At 53.4% G+C, this 15,684-nt stretch overlaps 5 protein-coding genes across 5 annotated transcripts; 2 read left to right on the forward strand and 3 right to left on the reverse strand.

Moving 5' to 3' along the window:
- Positions 1-327: 327 nt before the first annotated feature.
- ACO1O0_000068 (uncharacterized protein) lies at positions 328-1,365 on the forward strand (the record flags this gene model as incomplete). Its single annotated transcript, XM_083189573.1, has 1 exon — positions 328-1,365. The coding sequence occupies one exon, from the start codon at positions 328-330 to the stop codon at positions 1,363-1,365; it is 1,038 nt and encodes a 345-aa protein (XP_083053432.1).
- Positions 1,366-1,603: 238 nt separating this feature from the next.
- Positions 1,604-2,296, reverse strand: ACO1O0_000069 (uncharacterized protein; the record flags this gene model as incomplete). Its single annotated transcript, XM_083189574.1, has 2 exons — positions 1,604-2,010; positions 2,281-2,296. 2 exons carry the CDS (start codon positions 2,294-2,296, stop codon positions 1,604-1,606), a joined length of 423 nt encoding a protein of 140 aa, XP_083053433.1.
- A 6,746-nt stretch (positions 2,297-9,042) lies between these two features.
- Positions 9,043-10,979, forward strand: ACO1O0_000070 (ABC transporter ATP-binding protein; the record flags this gene model as incomplete). Its single annotated transcript, XM_083189575.1, has 6 exons — positions 9,043-9,049; positions 9,089-10,136; positions 10,196-10,344; positions 10,397-10,427; positions 10,475-10,645; positions 10,694-10,979. The coding sequence occupies 6 exons, from the start codon at positions 9,043-9,045 to the stop codon at positions 10,977-10,979; spliced, it is 1,692 nt and encodes a 563-aa protein (XP_083053434.1).
- Positions 10,980-12,556: 1,577 nt separating this feature from the next.
- On the reverse strand, positions 12,557-13,770 carry sgt2 (uncharacterized protein; the record flags this gene model as incomplete). Its single annotated transcript, XM_083189576.1, has 3 exons — positions 12,557-12,656; positions 12,715-13,712; positions 13,768-13,770. The coding sequence occupies 3 exons, from the start codon at positions 13,768-13,770 to the stop codon at positions 12,557-12,559; spliced, it is 1,101 nt and encodes a 366-aa protein (XP_083053435.1).
- A 769-nt stretch (positions 13,771-14,539) lies between these two features.
- Positions 14,540-15,455, reverse strand: ACO1O0_000072 (uncharacterized protein; the record flags this gene model as incomplete). The annotated part of the gene is made up of 3 exons (XM_083189577.1): positions 14,540-14,804; positions 14,859-15,285; positions 15,437-15,455. 3 exons carry the CDS (start codon positions 15,453-15,455, stop codon positions 14,540-14,542), a joined length of 711 nt encoding a protein of 236 aa, XP_083053436.1.
- Between the last annotated feature and the right edge of the window lie 229 nt (positions 15,456-15,684).

Raw genomic sequence — 15,684 nt, forward strand, 5'->3', positions numbered from 1 at the left:
CGGCCCTGGATGGTCATCCCATATTATCCAACCATATGTGCAGTACTCTCAGAGGATAGAGCACTGTGCCCCCGCATGGTGTTCCAAACACCCGGAAGCCTTGCCCATGTCCCCACCTATCCGAGGGGGGCGCGCTGACGTCGTCTTCTCTCACTGCTAAAAGTCATCATCCTCCAACTGTGTGGCGTCCCCATCCCGTCGCTCGCCGCAAGGACAGTCTGGCCTCTCCCACATCCAATGAGGACGATTCCACTCGAAACGCCGCTCGATAGCATATGCACGCCTTCCTCCGATCACTTCTTCATGCCGACGCGCCGAACAAGCACAATGTCTCGTACACCTTGCGAGAGCATTCTATCTCAAGCCCCGGCGGCCTTGGTTCCACCAAATAGCTTCTTTGACGACGCGATAGAGGTCCCGGAACTCCCGGTCGATGCCGCTATGGCCTTTTCCACGTCACAAAAGCCTTCCACAGCCCCCCAAGCCGACCCTCCTGAACCGAGATCAACATCTCCTTATCGAAACAAGACTATGACGACCGACGAGAGCAGGATAACTACCCGTCGATCAACCAGAAAGGACAAACGGTCCAAGGTGACACCCGTCAGCGATTGGGGACGGGCTACCTCGTTAGTAGACACACAGAAGCCAAAGAAACGTGGAAGGAAGCCAAAACAACCGCCCCGGGTCTCCGAGTCTGCCGGCCCCTACGAAGAGGAACTGGACGAAGATGGTCTCTCATTAGACCCTCGACGACGGCGGATCCTCGAGCGCAATCGCATCGCTGCAACCAAATGTCGATTACGCAAGCGAGACGAGGCGAGCGCACTTGCGTCGCGCGAGCATGTCATGGAGGACCAGAACCGCTACCTCTTGTACTGCTTCGACTCGTTGACGACCGAAATCTACAACTTGAAGACCCAGCTCCTTCGGCATACGGATTGCGGCTGCGTTCTGATTCAGAAATATATCGCTCACGAGGCAAAGAAGTCGGTCGATAGCATGCTTGGGACGGCGACTCCTGGCTTTCAAGGCGATAGTATGGGCCGGACCTATCGAGGCTCCAGTCATATCATCTCCCCGGAGAGTATGAACACGAATTCTGAGGGCGAGAGCGTCCAGGGTTCGTGGGCAACTCCGTTCCAATCAGCGTCGGCGATCAAAACCCCACAAGACGAGGTATTTGGCCAGAGTCTGAAGGAGCATCAATCAATGTCTATGGCTCTGGATCAGCCAACCTCCATGTCGTTAGCAATGCCCGGTGCCCATCTGGAGGGGTATGGAAGCGGACTGCTAGCTGGAACCGATGCTCCGCAGCAGTCCGAGGATGGAATCGTATGGGACCCCTCTTGGGAAGCTCAATGAGGACTTCGAGAGGACCGGCCTGCAGATTGGGATGCCGGCCCATCATGATTTGCTGGTCGTTGATAGCTTTTCAATCCTCGAGGCACTGTGGACATGATTCTCAAAGTTTGCTGTCTCACAGGAACGAACGATGCTATGCTATTCGTGTTTGTGGGATTTGAACCTGCCGGGTATGTTACCATACGCTTCGGCCTAGTAGACCGTCAGTGGTATCGGACCCCCGTAATTTGTAATACTTTTAAAGCTGTGGCATTGCCACATCCTCGTCGTCGACGTGGTCGTGAGTGATAAACTCATCAAACATAACCATGTCATCAAACTGTCGAGCCAAGTTGTCAATATGGGCTCCTCCTTGGTCAGTCAGTGCCAAATCTAAATCGATCATGAAGGAAGTTTCGGTGGGCTCCTCGATGGGGTACGGCCCGTCACCCTTGGCCTTGAAGCGTCGAATGACTTGGCCAGCTTCCTGACTTGTCATGACATCGTTCGAAACGGCCATGGAAAGCAAGCCCTTAACAATGGTTATAGAGACGGGGTATCTTGGATATAGGCTTTTGTAGCCTGAAATGGCTAGGTAGAAGTCGGTTGGTCGCGCACCGTCGATGGGCGTGGATCGTATAATGGCGTTGGCTAAGTAGAGACACCCTGTATGCCAAAGCACTGTCGGGAATTCTGACGAAAAGTTCAAGATGTATATAGCAACAAGGCGTCTTAGCTGATTTACAGAAGCCCTGCTGATTAATTCTGCCGGTTTATTCGTATGCGTTGAGAGACCGAGTGGTGTGTCATCGCCATATAACACTAAGGGTCTTAGGAGTGTGAGAATCCCCGCATGGAAAAAGATACTAGACGAGACACCTCGGTTAGTCTCGCCTTTCTAGAGATATCGAACTCTCAAATGCCCCGGAAACTCACTGTAGGATAATCCCATGATGGGTGGTATTGTTCCCACGAACTAGGGAAAGGGGCAGCTGGTCTCCTAAGCTCAGGAAGCGCCCGAACATTGTTCGTACATAGTCCGCCGAAAATCGATATGATCTTGGAGAATTCTCTTTGGTGTAATAACGGCAGATAACGTCGTGAACAAGCTTCCACAAGCGACAGAAGTATGGGAAATGATTGTCGACATGAGCTGGCGTCGTGGTTGTTGGCCCTGCGTCGGAGGCATATGGTTCATCTCCCGGTAAAGGTAGTTCAGGAGGCGGTACGGTACCCAGTTCAACTTGCTGGAAGTGAAGAGCATGGGATCTTGGGTCGAGTTAGTCCGAAATCACAGACAAGGATGAAGGGAAGGCTCATACGTTGCGAACGAAAACAGTCCCCACGCAGAGTGACTGATAGCCCTCTTGTCACGCTCTGACACGGGCTCATCGATTCTCAAAGAAACGCCATGGCTCATTAGTTTCATCCGGAGTCCCATGGATATCCCTTGTCGAAGCAATTGCAAGCCCAGGTCTCCTTGGCCCAAGTATGTTGCCGTTAGACTTAGGAGTTGGAGTGCTGCGAGTGCAGGCAATGAATCTTGCAATTGAACAGACTGCCGGTAGCTCAACGCTTCCGAGAAAAGAAGTGTGCTCGAATCGGCTGGTGATGTCTTCAATAGAGAGGCATCGAGCTGCGAACTTAATGTCAATGAGCTGCATGTATTACGTTTTGAGGCATTGCCAGGCAAGCTTTGTAATGCCCCATACGTACAAGAGCCCAGCTCAGCAGAGCGTTGACCATGAATTTGGAACAGAATCTCGTTCTCTTATTACAGAGGTCGTCCAAAAATAGGTCCGCATCGAATAGGCCCAAGACGACATGGTCGAGCTCGAGGTACTTGGAGACAGCCTTTGCTGCCTCACCGTTGTCGATGGTCACGTTTGTCCAGTGCGCAAAATCCACCGCTGAAAGATGTGCATCGGCCCAGCAATGCGGTCTTCGGGCCTTTTCCTGCGCAACTCTGGAGACTTCTCTTAAGGTAGTGTCTGTTAGACCGGTGTGGTCAATCTCGTTACTAGAGGACTGTCAGCTGAAGAATGGAACATTGAATCCACCTGCATACCTCAACAGATTGCTCTTGCCCGACTCAGGCACTCTCCGTATATAGAGTCGGCTAGGGTCAAGCCTCGAATCGAGAGCCGCATCAGAAGGATACAAGATGGGATGGCGAACCATCAACTCGAACTCGACACTCCCCTGATTTGGTGGCCATAGGAAATCTGGGCCCTCATCCTCGTGGTCTAGAGTTCGGCCCTTTTTGATCTGGGCTAGGGCCAGGGAAAAGTCGCCGCAAGATTTGATCTCGTTCAACAAATCGAGGGCCTCCTCTTCAGGGGCGATGGAGGTTAAAAGAGTCAAAAGCTCGATTGCGTCGTTATGACGATTGGCGTCTCCAGGGAGGGGTGTCTGGGATGAAGACGAATCCGAGGAATCATGGAGCCGCCCACCGAACGTACATGAAGATCCTCGCCGAACACAGGCAGTGCAAACCGGTCGCTGCCCGTCGCACTGGGTATATACTGTCAGCCACATCTCGCCGCACGGTACCCAGGCATGGGTTACCAACCGCTGATTTCTTGGTCCGGCAGGTGTCGCAGGCAACTTTGACCTGCACCCTCTTTCGTTTAATGCCCGGTACGGGGTCCTCATTCCCCACATGAGAATCATGTTCCGCGGTTGTCGTTGCAAGCGCTGGTCGAAGTGGTTTGAACTTGCGCTCCATGTGGCTGCTTCGTTGCGTGACTTTGCTTTGTTGTTGTTCGAGTTCTTGTGGGAAGGGAAAGGCACATGATCTGGAGAAATTCTCCTAACTCCTCCTCTATCGTCCTTTGGCAGCCTAATGCCACCTTGGGCAAGAGTGACCTTGCAGGGTCTGGAACCTTCGTGGCTGGGAATATCCAGCAGGGGCACATTTATTGGCTGTGGCCCGAGTCGGACCGCCTCCTTCAACCCATGAAGTCCCGCAAGGGACCCGATCCGGCGACACAAGCCGCTCTGATCTGTAGATTACTTTAAAGGCTAGTTTTATTGATGTATTCGGTGAGCGAACACGGACGCGTACGAAAGCTGATGTGGTCCTGTCTGGCCTTAGTTCCCTGGACGCATCATGTCCTCAATGTGGCATTACCGCCACCTTGGCAACACATGAAGGCCCCGGCTGTGAGAAATCCCCAAAGGTTACATAGGTGGTAAATGACCAACATTTTGCAAAGGACCCACTTACACGATGTCTCCGTTGGCTGAACAGTTCGTTCTCGCTCCAAGACTCCGTGGTCCGGGAGGCAATGTTGCGAGTTTCAAGGGTGCATGATACCTTCAATTTCTCCGACTCTGTCTGATATTCAGGAAGAACCGGTAATTAAGGTGGGCAAATCGAATTGGCTCATGTCACTTTGTTGTTTCCCTGACGGCGGACGGCTACATTTTCCTGTTGGCAATTCATCAACATCCGGCTACCCCGAGTAAAGACTTCAAGAAGTTCTTAAAGTGGTCGGATCGCAGATCACGGCATTATTTCGGTATTATTGGCGAATTTGTGTGCCCAGGAACAAACCGTATTGCTGATATAGCCGTGGCCGGGCTGCCTTGCGTTTGTCCGGATGTGATCTTTCCAAGGGGTGTCGGACCTCAAGGTAGAGGACAAACCTCCATGCCAATAAATTGATTTCTAGCATATGACAAATCCTGGACGTCATTTTTGCTCTGAATCTGCATCTTTCTCCAAACTGTGCGTACCCCAAGTTCATACTCAGCTAGAAATGTGAAAATTCAGCGGGGTGGGTTTGTGGGTATTCTTCCTCGGTGAGACCTGGCGTCACCCGCCACGAACCAACTGCCTCACATCAATGTCACTAGATTAATAATGTCCACGAAGGGAAATTGGATTACGTGGGCTGAACGAGTTGACAATTCTTGGTTTGCCAGGAGTCGGGCTCAACGGGCGATGGGCCCAGAAGTTGGCTCCATGCCGCGAAAACAAGCGAGTTCCAATGCTCAAATCAAGTTGCCGAAGGCTTCCGAAGATGCAACAAACTACGGACTAGCCATGGTTGATTTTGCCAGATCCAGAGGTCGTCATGGGGAATCCGATCAATCGGATTATTTATGCAATCTGATCTTGGATGGGACCAAAGGAGGTAAACGTCTGACCAGTAGTTGATATTGGCGTGCGCCTCAAAAACGTGGCTTCCATGGTGGCTTCGGGGATATTAAGTCGTGAGCGTCCAATCCTCCTAGCGGAATCAAAGACCCCGGAATTTTCGGAGAAACCTTATTTGAATGCGGCCATGATCTCCCACCTACCAACTCATAGCAAAGATTAGCGATTGATTTGCCCTCAACCGGCTTGAAGTCCAGCAAATTGTCTTGGGTTTGTTGAGCTTGGTGGAGTCGCGTTGTTATCCCACATCCTGATTGCGGTTGGGGGTTTGGAAGAGACCGGCCACTATATGCGTTGTGCAAGCAATAACGCAGTCCTCTCCGCTTGTCCGTCTTCAAACCTCCTGGATCGGGCCCCCGAATGATTCATCAGCGGCCAAGAGGATAAAGACGCCTCCCACGAAGGTCACGACACAGGGCCAGGTCCGAAACTTCAAAGCGCGGCGTGCATTATGGAGCCTGCCGGTTTGACAGCGGGGCGAAGGCGGGGCGCATCCGCGCGGGGCGCCAACGGTAGCGGTGAAACCTGGTTTCCTCGCCTGGCTGGCCATCAGGTTCGAGGCCGAACAAAGAGAATCCCCCTGCACGCGTTCGGGAGAACGACTGGGGAGACGTGGAAGCCGGCCGATTAGTTGCTGAGGGGCATCGGGACGCATTCAGGGGTCCAGAGACGGTGAAGCAGGAACAGAGCGGTGTGGACGACGGTGACGACCTTGCTAAGGATCGGGGAGGGGCTGGCCAACGTCTTCTGGGCCACAAGCCAATTGGACATTGGCATACATGGCGCGTAAGATGGGCCGCGATGGGCACGACTGTGCTGATGGTACCATGCCATGCCATGCCAAACCACAGTTGACCCTTGTCATTCCGTGGCAGAAATATCACACGCTCTCTGCGCGTGTATCCGTAGTGCCTCGTGCCTGATTCGAGTTTGTTGGGGGACTACAGGAATGGGGGTCACCGGTGTCGGTCCTCTTCAGCAGCGTGATGACAAACGATCAGGTGGGTGGCTGCGTATAAGTACAATGCTTTTTTCAGCTCATACTAGTAATTTGCGCCTAGGCAGGCAAATCCTTTGGGCTGTCGTTTTGGTAAACGCGTGGTTGCAGTACCAAGTACGTATCCAGCTCCCCGTTGTTTCGATCATAAGGTAGAGGCTCCGAGATCGTCTTATAAGTTCTCGATTTCTTCGACAGGGGCATGCGCTCAACGGACAAAGTCACAGGTGGAATAGAAGATTAACAAAAGAGTCGGGAATTTTAAAAGAAGAAATCTTTTTTCCCCAACCATCAGCGACTCTGGAGACAAGTCTGACCGCCTGTTGCAGCCTCAGGTGTCAATTGGGCAACAACCTCCGTTGCATCAGCCGCATTTTGGAGCCCGTAAGATGAGTTCCTTCCTGTCCACGGCAAAACGACATCTTCAAGTACTACCTAGGTAGCCTTGGAAGGTACCAGACACTGACGGGACGGGTCGCAGGCAAAGGAAGGAGTAGGTTCCAGGGCAACTGTCAGTCAACCCTGACGCAAAAGGAACGCGCAACTTGGCCAGGTCGCGCCTTGCTCGGCGCCAACTTCCGGTTTTCGCACCCTTGGGCTGTCTTTGTGAAAGAAATTTCGCCCTCTTTCTACGCTTACGAGTACGAGTACCTGTCTTTACAAGCGTGCAGGTAGACCTGTCGCCAGGTGCCATCGTGTTCACCGCTCAGGCCACCAGGTGTGCTTGTTCACCAAGAGCCAACCCCCCCATCCCCACCACCAACAGACGAAATTTCCTCGCTGGATTGCCGTACCAGCCTCCAGGTAATCCAGGGGACCCGCTTGGCGCTCACGCGTTGCCCTCGAATCATAACGAGGCCTTCGAAGCATAGACTTCCCGATCTGGCTCGCGATCCTTTAAGCACCTCTCTTAGCCTGACGGGCCATGCCCTCTGAATTCCCTTCTAGATTCGGCTTTCTGAGACCCCGTTGTTATTCTCGGACCAACCACATTCTCCGTCGTGAGCGACAACGCCAAGTTGGTCCTTGCTAAGACGCTGATACGCTGACTTCTAGAGAAGAAGTGCTTCCTGCCGCAGAAGTGGTTCTGAAGAGACCCCGACGCAGCCATCCCTCCCAAGACCCTGGTGGAGTGGCGTCTACAGATACAAGGGGGTAGGAACGACCTGTCAGGCTATCATTGGCACAGAGTAATATCTCCCGGAGGTACCTGCTTTATCCTTGTTGTCGCTAGTTGACGTTTCCTTCCCTTGCTTCCTCCCTCTGTCACGGGACACGGCGCTCGGACATCGTCTGTCTTGCCCGTCTTCTTTTCTGAGGCACCCAACGACTCGGAGCCGAAATCTTCAAAGTACAGGCCGATCTCCCCTCCCCTCGCCACCCAGTCTGCATCGTCCGCAGCTAGACTTGGCACTACGAGTACTCGTACAGTATAGACAGCTGACCGATCAAAAGCACCTCTCCTTGCGATTGACCCGGCCTATTTCCTCCTTTTTTTTTGAGTGGCCTGGATGCAGCAACTTTAGCCTCCACAGACAAGACAGCATGGCTTTCTTGCCGGACTCGACGCCAGTGGTGCTACATTATCTGTACCCGACCATCATTTTCGTCTATTTTGCAGTTTCCTCCCTCGTCGCTATCTTTACCCTACAGGACACTAGTGCCTCCAAGAGGAAGAATGCACAGCAACCTGGTCGTCTAGCAACGCTTGGGCTGTTGGGCCTCTTCATATCTGCACACATCGCCCAACTCATCACCATCCTCGCCATCTCCGCGACCGGCAAAGGCTGGCAAGTGCAAGATCACGTTGTGGTCGGTCGCTTATCATGTGTCCTCGTCTTTGGACTTCAGCTTAGCCAACTTTACGACAACCCACGGCCGCTTTGGTACCCCTACGGTGGCTCTTGGGCATTGGCGCTGGGTTTCGAGGCCTTGATGGGGGCAACTGAGTGGTTTAAGCCTCCTCATTCCCCAGCCCTCGACTTTCCCATCGTCAATCTGTGTTTGGCGTTACTACGGTGTGCTTTGCTTGTCGTTTTACTTGGGCTATTCTGCTTTCGCTGTGGCCGGGGACAAGATCCCGACTTCGACGAGGAAACGCAGACACTTCTGAACAAGAGTGATGCAGCGCAAAATGGGCGACCAAGACACGGCGCCCCGAACGGCCAGTCCCCGTATGGTTCGACCGAGCAATCGGACGATAGCTCGAATGACCAAAATGAGCTTCCCTGGGAGCGTCGGGAAAGGAAGGCCCGCGAGGCAATGGAGAAAAGGTTGGAGGCTGGTGGGAATTGGCTTGCATATGCCAAAAGCTACATGGTATGTCATCGGATCCAGCCTGCTTCGCCCAGCAATGTTTCCTTACTTAGCTCCTCCACATTCCCCAACCCACGTGTCTAACGATCCTCAGATCTTCTTCCCCTATATTTGGCCCGTTGGCTTGCCTGGACTTCAAGCACGTGCTGTTGCCGTCGTTGTCTGCCTTTTCGTCTCGAACCTCTTCAATCTTCTCATCCCTCGTCAGACAGGTGTCATTATGGACAGTTTGAGTGGTGTGGGAAGTGCCGACCCTTGGATTGCAGTTATCACCTACCTCGTCCTCCGTCTTGCATCGTCTGAATCCGGTATTGACCTCCTCCGTCAATGGCTGTGGCTTCCGGTCCGGTACTACTCCAACGAGGCGATAACTCGAGCAGCCTTCTCTCACATAATGTATCTCTCGGCCGACTTCCACGATTCCAAAAGCACGTCAGACATGATCATGGCCATTCACGGAGGAACCTCAGTCTCGAGTATCGTTGAGAACCTTCTTCTCCACGCCGCACCCATGCTCTTGGACCTCGGGGTTGCCGTGGTGTACCTCTCGGTCACATTTGGGTCATTCGAGGGGCTGACAACAGTGGCAACGGGTACCATTTTTCTTCTTCTCGCTAGCAGGCTTGTGGCACGGTCTAGCATTGCAAGCCGCAGCCGCGTCCAGGCGTATTTCAAGGAGCATTACATCCGCACTAGTGCCTTCCTTGGTTGGACAACCGCGAGTGCCTTTAACCAGTTAGGATACGAAGACAATCGCCACGCAAATGCAGTCACCAATCGCTGGTCAAGAGAGAAAGAGTACATCATGGGATGGAACTTTTCCGTCGCTTTGCAAAGCGTCGTACTGACGTTTGGCCTTGCTGCGAGTGCTATGTTTGCGGTCTACCGCATCCGAAGCGGACAGGCCACACCGGGGCAGTTTGCCATGCTCCTCATGTACTGGGCCCAGCTGTGCGCACCCCTAAACTTCTTTGCTCGGTTGGGAAAGAGCATCAGCAATGATTTGGTTGAGGCCGAGCAACTCCTCATGATTATGCAGACGCAGCCGTCTGTGCAGAACAAGAAACGAGCCCGACCACTCAAATTTGTCGCCGGCGAAATTGAGTTTGACGATGTTTGCTTCAGCTACGACGGGCAGAAGGAGGTGATCAACCACATCAGCCTCCGCGTTTCTCCAGGGACAACTGTCGCCTTTGTTGGCTCAACAGGGGCAGGAAAGTCGACTCTATTGCGGCTGGTGGATCGTTTCTATGATGTGACGGGCGGATCTATACGGTTCGATGGCCAAGACCTTCGAGATATAGATCTTTTCAGGTGAGTTCAAGTTGCTGGTTTACTTTCATGGTCCTAATTCGCATCAGCCTTCGCGACAGGGTTGGGGTAGTCCCTCAGAACCCCATCTTGTTCGATGACACCATCATGAGCAATGTACGGTATGGGAAGATTACCGCTAGCGACGAGGAAGTCTACGACGCTTGTAGAGCCGCCTGTATTCACGATATGATCGGGGAGTTTACTGACGGTTAGTTGCTAAACCCGATTGTCCCAATGATGGAACTGACACGTTGTCACAGGATATAATACGAGGGTGGGCGAACATGGAGTGTGAGTTGATCCCCCTTCTTAGCTCTGCAATAGTATTGACGTTCCAGGAAACTTTCCGGCGGCGAGTTGCAAAGAGTGGCAATCGCTCGTGCCATCTTGAAGCATCCAGATGTGGTTCTTCTAGACGAAGCCACGAGCGCTGTAGATACCGACACTGAACAGAAGATACAGGACTCTTTCCAGAAGCTCTGTGAGGGTCGTACCACATTTGTCGTGGCGTAAGTGTTCCCACAACTACCCAAGCCCCCGCGCTAACCTATCGCCAGCCACCGCCTTTCGACCATCATGAACGCGGACTTGATTGTCGTTGTCGAGAAGGGAAAGATTGTTGAGCAGGGAACCCATGAAGAACTGATTCTCAAAAAAGGAAGATACGAGGACCTGTGGTCCAAGCAGGCATTCCTGAAGCCTCACAAATACACCGAGGATGGAGACGAGGAGCCTGACTCCGCAGCCATTGTGAACCACTTGTCGACAGACAGGCCCGTAGCAGAGACATCAAAGGTCAAACCTTCCCCGGGAAATGACGAAACAACACAGCTTGAGAGCTAGGAAGCGCAAGCTGATACCTGTATCTCCACACCGACGTATACCAAGGAGGTGAGCAAAGATCACTAGATCAGACACAGGAGTCAGCTGCTGACACCTGATCATAGGGCTCCCGACTTAACCCTATCGCACCCACATTCACCCCCAGGTCTTTAGCTAAAGTGTGCAATGTTTTGCAGGAGAAACTTGACCCAAGTTCCGAGGACTCTGGTGGGGCGACAACTAGGAAAACGATCAGCTCACGAACTAGTCTCGAATGGTCGGACGAGGTTGCCGCCGAAGAGGAAAGACTGAAGCATATCAAGGAAACCAAGACTGCCCTCGCAGCTGCTTCAAAAATTTCTGTTCCACTGCGAAAGAACAATTATGTCTATCAAAGGAGTGAACAGAAACGGGCCGCCTTTCGCCTAGCTGTTGACCGGGCATCCGGGAAACAGGGCCACGATGCGCATACCACGAGACGGAATGATAGTGAGTTACGGGTTGCGCAAAATCAACCAACAGCCGGGAGTCATTCTAGCAACGTCTTATTAGATTCGGATTCAGAGCCTGGTGCTACGAAGGACTTTGAGGACGGCGAGCACCCAGAACACAAGCCCAAAATCGACCTCTCTCAATTCAAATTTCCGCGCTACTCTCGGCGAGTCCAGTCCAAGAGCGAACCCTCACATACGTCCCACGATGCAGAGGCCAGCGAAGAGGTTCTGACTCCGGTACCTGAAGACGTTGAAGTAGGGGAAGTGGTACGTCCGCATGGATCTTTTCCCTCTCCCGTTGCTGACGAGATGTCCATGACAGAGGCTTCGTCATGTATCGACACCAACCATAAAAATCCCCCAACTCCGATCACATCTTCCTAAGCCCCGTGCTGTAGCAAAAATTCACTATCCAACTGCTCCTAGAGGGGACCCAAGAGATGATCAACGTCAGAGTGGTGTGAAATGTTTGTCGGAAATTGAGGCCCAAGATCCTGCTCGTTCGGACGTGAGCGGCGGCACGAGCGGCGGGGTCTCTCATGCCGGGCGGACAGAGAATGAATCAGCCACGGATATAAAGCGTGGAACATTAGGCCCCCCCGATTTCAGTAATACCACCTTGTCAAGCCGTGGACAGCGCGGCAGTCGACGTAGCAGAGCACAGTGGTCCCGCGGACGGCGAGGACGAGGTACCCTACGCAGAGGCTGAACCATCACGTAATGGGGTTGTCCAAAGTCACGACTAATTTGACTTGCTCAAATTTTATCCTCATCCTATTTCTGCGGACAAGAATCATACAACTTCAGTATCTCTGAGGGCTCAGGAGGCATGGAAACCGAAACCCCCCGAGTAGATCTGGGTGACGGGGACCAGTTATAGGGGAAGCAATTGCTAGGAAGACTTTGATTTGTTGGCTGGAGAAAGTAGACATATCAGGCACAGGGCTCTTAATTGAAACACTTAGCTGAGGAGCTTCTGGTTTCTATTCATTAATCCATTTTCTCATCATCCGCGCGATCAAAGTGTCCTATATATGTTATATCAATGGTCACAGCCTCCCAGCAATTCATACGACCTCGCCACAACCTGCAAATTGTCCGGCACTATTGCCCCGAGCCACCCTGGTTGTTGGTACCAGAGTTACCAGAGCCACCAGAGCCATCAGAGCCACCAGAGCCACCGCCACCCATCATGTTGCGAGCCCTGAACGTTACATTAGCAAGGGTATTTGAGCAAATGGGGTACATGGGGATGTGCTCACATCTCGGCAATATTGGGGTCAGACATGAGACTGTTGAGGTCGGGCATACCACCGCCGCTGCTGAACTGGTTGGCCATGTCGCGCAAGCGCGGGTTGCTCATCAGGTTGTTCATCATGTCCGGGTTGGACATGAGGCTCTGGGCCATGTTGGCAAACATGGGGTTGCTCATGATGGACCCCAGGTCGGGCATGCCGCCGCCAGCACCGCCGGCACCACCACCGCCAAACATGGACGCCAGGCTCCCCAGGTCGGGCATGCCCCCGGCGCCGCCAGCGCTGGCGCCCGGCGAGGACCGCGGCAGGTCGGCCTCCTCGGACTCCATCTCCTCGACGCGGCGCTTGGCCGTCTCGTAGCCCTTCTTCATGGCGTCGGAGCCGCCGTTGCCCTCGTACTCGATGCCCCGCGCATAGGCCTCCATGGCGCCCTTGGCGTCGCCCAGCGCGAAGCGCGCCAGGCCCAGCCGGCTCCACGCCTTGGTGTAGGTCGGGTCGATGGCGACGGCGGCATCGGCGTCGCTGCGCGCGCTGGTGTGGTCCTTGGACGCCGAGTGAGCGGCCGCGCGGTTGGACAAGAAGACAGCGTTGCGCGGGTGCAGCGCCAGGGCCTGCGTGTACAGGTCGATGGCCGTCTTGTAGTCCTTCTGGGCCATGGCGGCGTTGCCGCGCGACTTGAGGCCGTCGGCCTCCTTCTTCTTCTCGTCCGAGGGCTCTGCGGGGGCGGAGCCGTCGGGCCCGGCGCCCGCGGTGGTGTTCTTGAGCTTCTCGTAGACGGAGTAGATCTGCAGGAGGTTCTGGGAGCCGACGGCGGCGGCCAGGGCGGTCTTGTCGGCGGGGTCGACTTTGAAGGACTCGGCGATGCAGTTGACGGCCACGTCAATGGAGTCCTTGTCGTCTGCGGTCAGGGTACCGTCGTTGGCGGAGGTGGTGAGGAAGTCGCAGATGGCGAGCGCGAGGCGCTGCTTGGAGGTTTGCGTGGCCTGTGTGGGGTTGATGAGCTGCTGGTGATTGCTGGGGGAGGAGAGGGATTGGTTGTAGCTGGGGGGATTGACTTACCATGGTAGCAGTGGGAGCGGGTGTGGCTAGATTTGGAGGGGATTTGTCTTGCTCGGGGGGTGTGCGGTGGTAAGAGTGGTGATGGTGATGTGGTGATGCCCCGCGGTGAAGGCGACGAGGTCAGATGTTGGCGGTTTGGGCTGGAATATTCTGGGCCATGTGAGAAGGTCGAAAGTGGGGGGGACAGTGTGGGTGGGGTTCCTCGATTATCGATACCCAACCAGCGATCAAGGGTCCCTCCCTCCTAGCGTGGAGTAATATGGACGAGCACCACTATCTGAACATGAACTCCATGTCATGGGTATTTTCCTTTGGTGTGTTCTATCGCCGGAGCCAATGGCCATTGAGAGTGCATCTAGTAAAACCTGGTCTTCTGTAGCGAGTAGGTTGGTTGTCAAGATGGCTGTGGCTCAACACTACTAGCAACGCAACAAAAAAAAAAAAAAAAAAAAAAGGCAAGCGCATCCTTGCGGCTTGTCAACGTTGGGGAGGTACGGAGTACCTAGTAGGTTCTGATATTGATGGACCAGTACCTGTCGAGAAGAATGGTAGTACTAAAGTGTACCAGATATCACAAAAAGTTTCTCGTCCGGCTAGCCTGATATTGGGCTCTCTTCACCTCGTTTCCACAAGTCTTCCTCGCCTGCAGTCTTACACCACTGTGGCACTATACGCTCAACATCCTCTTACAACTGTTGTTGATATTTCATACAGGGCATAGCACACTCAGCTCCCTTGACTATTATGCGGGCCTTGATTTAATCTAAAAACTCTAGAAGTGGGGGCGGCCTGGGCGACCCCGAGGGTGCAAGCTGATACAACCACCTGAGCTGTCCTCCTGGAAGATGCCCCCGTGGATAATACCCTCATTGATTCCGCTCTCCTGGTATCCCTCCTTAGTCATGTCATCAAAGGATCCTGTTGGCTTCTTGAGGATACCAAAATGATACTGACCCTGGCCACTAATATCATTTGGAATGGCACCGGTCTTGGGTTTCAATGGGGACCTATTCTGAGAGTAGAAGACTTGCGTGGTCCTAAAGAGGGAGTCAGGGCTGGGTGGCGGGTCAAATAAATGTGTAGAAACTTACAAGGCATCAAAGTCCAGCCTCAAGGCAAAGTTGTGCATGACGCGGTCCTTAAAGGGAGTAGAGAATAGGAGTTCGCCGTCGTTGACATTTCCGAACAGCTGCAGGGTATCCGGGTTGGTCGTATTCTGACCCAAAATGGTCCCAGTCTTCAGCACAAACTGGTTCGTGGAAAAATCATCACTCTCCAGAAAAACAAGCTGATACTCGTGTGAGAGGTTCAGCGGCCGGTGAGGATCCTTGGCAACGCTGAAGTGGAGCGTCTTGATCCCGAGCGTCGAGGCATCAGTGCCGTTGTTGGAAGCTGGGAGCAGCTCGGCACGGCGGAATCCCGCCTGGACATTGTCCTCCGAAGGGGCAAACACCGACAAGTCGTCGATTGTAACAGCGACCGCAGTGGAATGCAAGTCAAACTTCTCTAATTTAGCGACTTTGGGCCATTGGGGGCAGTTTAAAACATACTAGCGACTTCCTCGGGGTTACCTCGAGTAACTCGCTGAATTGGAGCCCTGCACAAGTATTAGCCTCGAATTCCCAGAGGACGGAGACCCATGACCATCGCACCTTTCCCTTTAACATACTTGGGATCAAAGATTCCATTGTCGCTGTCGAATTTTGATGGGGCGAAATGCCTGGGAACTCGACCATCAAATTGCAATTCGCACTTCTGCGAAGCTGCCTGGGCCACCACAAGCAGAACGCTCAGAATATGTTTAGGCAAAAACATCGCCGTGAAGAAGTTAGTAGACTATTCCCCTGAACGATTGAGGGTCCAGTTGGGAGATGAGAGCGATTTTGGCTTAAATAACGGCAGTCGACTTGGATGATA

Source organism: Amphichorda felina, assembly GCF_050947745.1.
Source record: "Amphichorda felina strain 45539 chromosome Unknown scaffold_1, whole genome shotgun sequence".
Classification (NCBI taxonomy): Eukaryota; Fungi; Ascomycota; class Sordariomycetes; order Hypocreales; family Bionectriaceae; genus Amphichorda; species Amphichorda felina.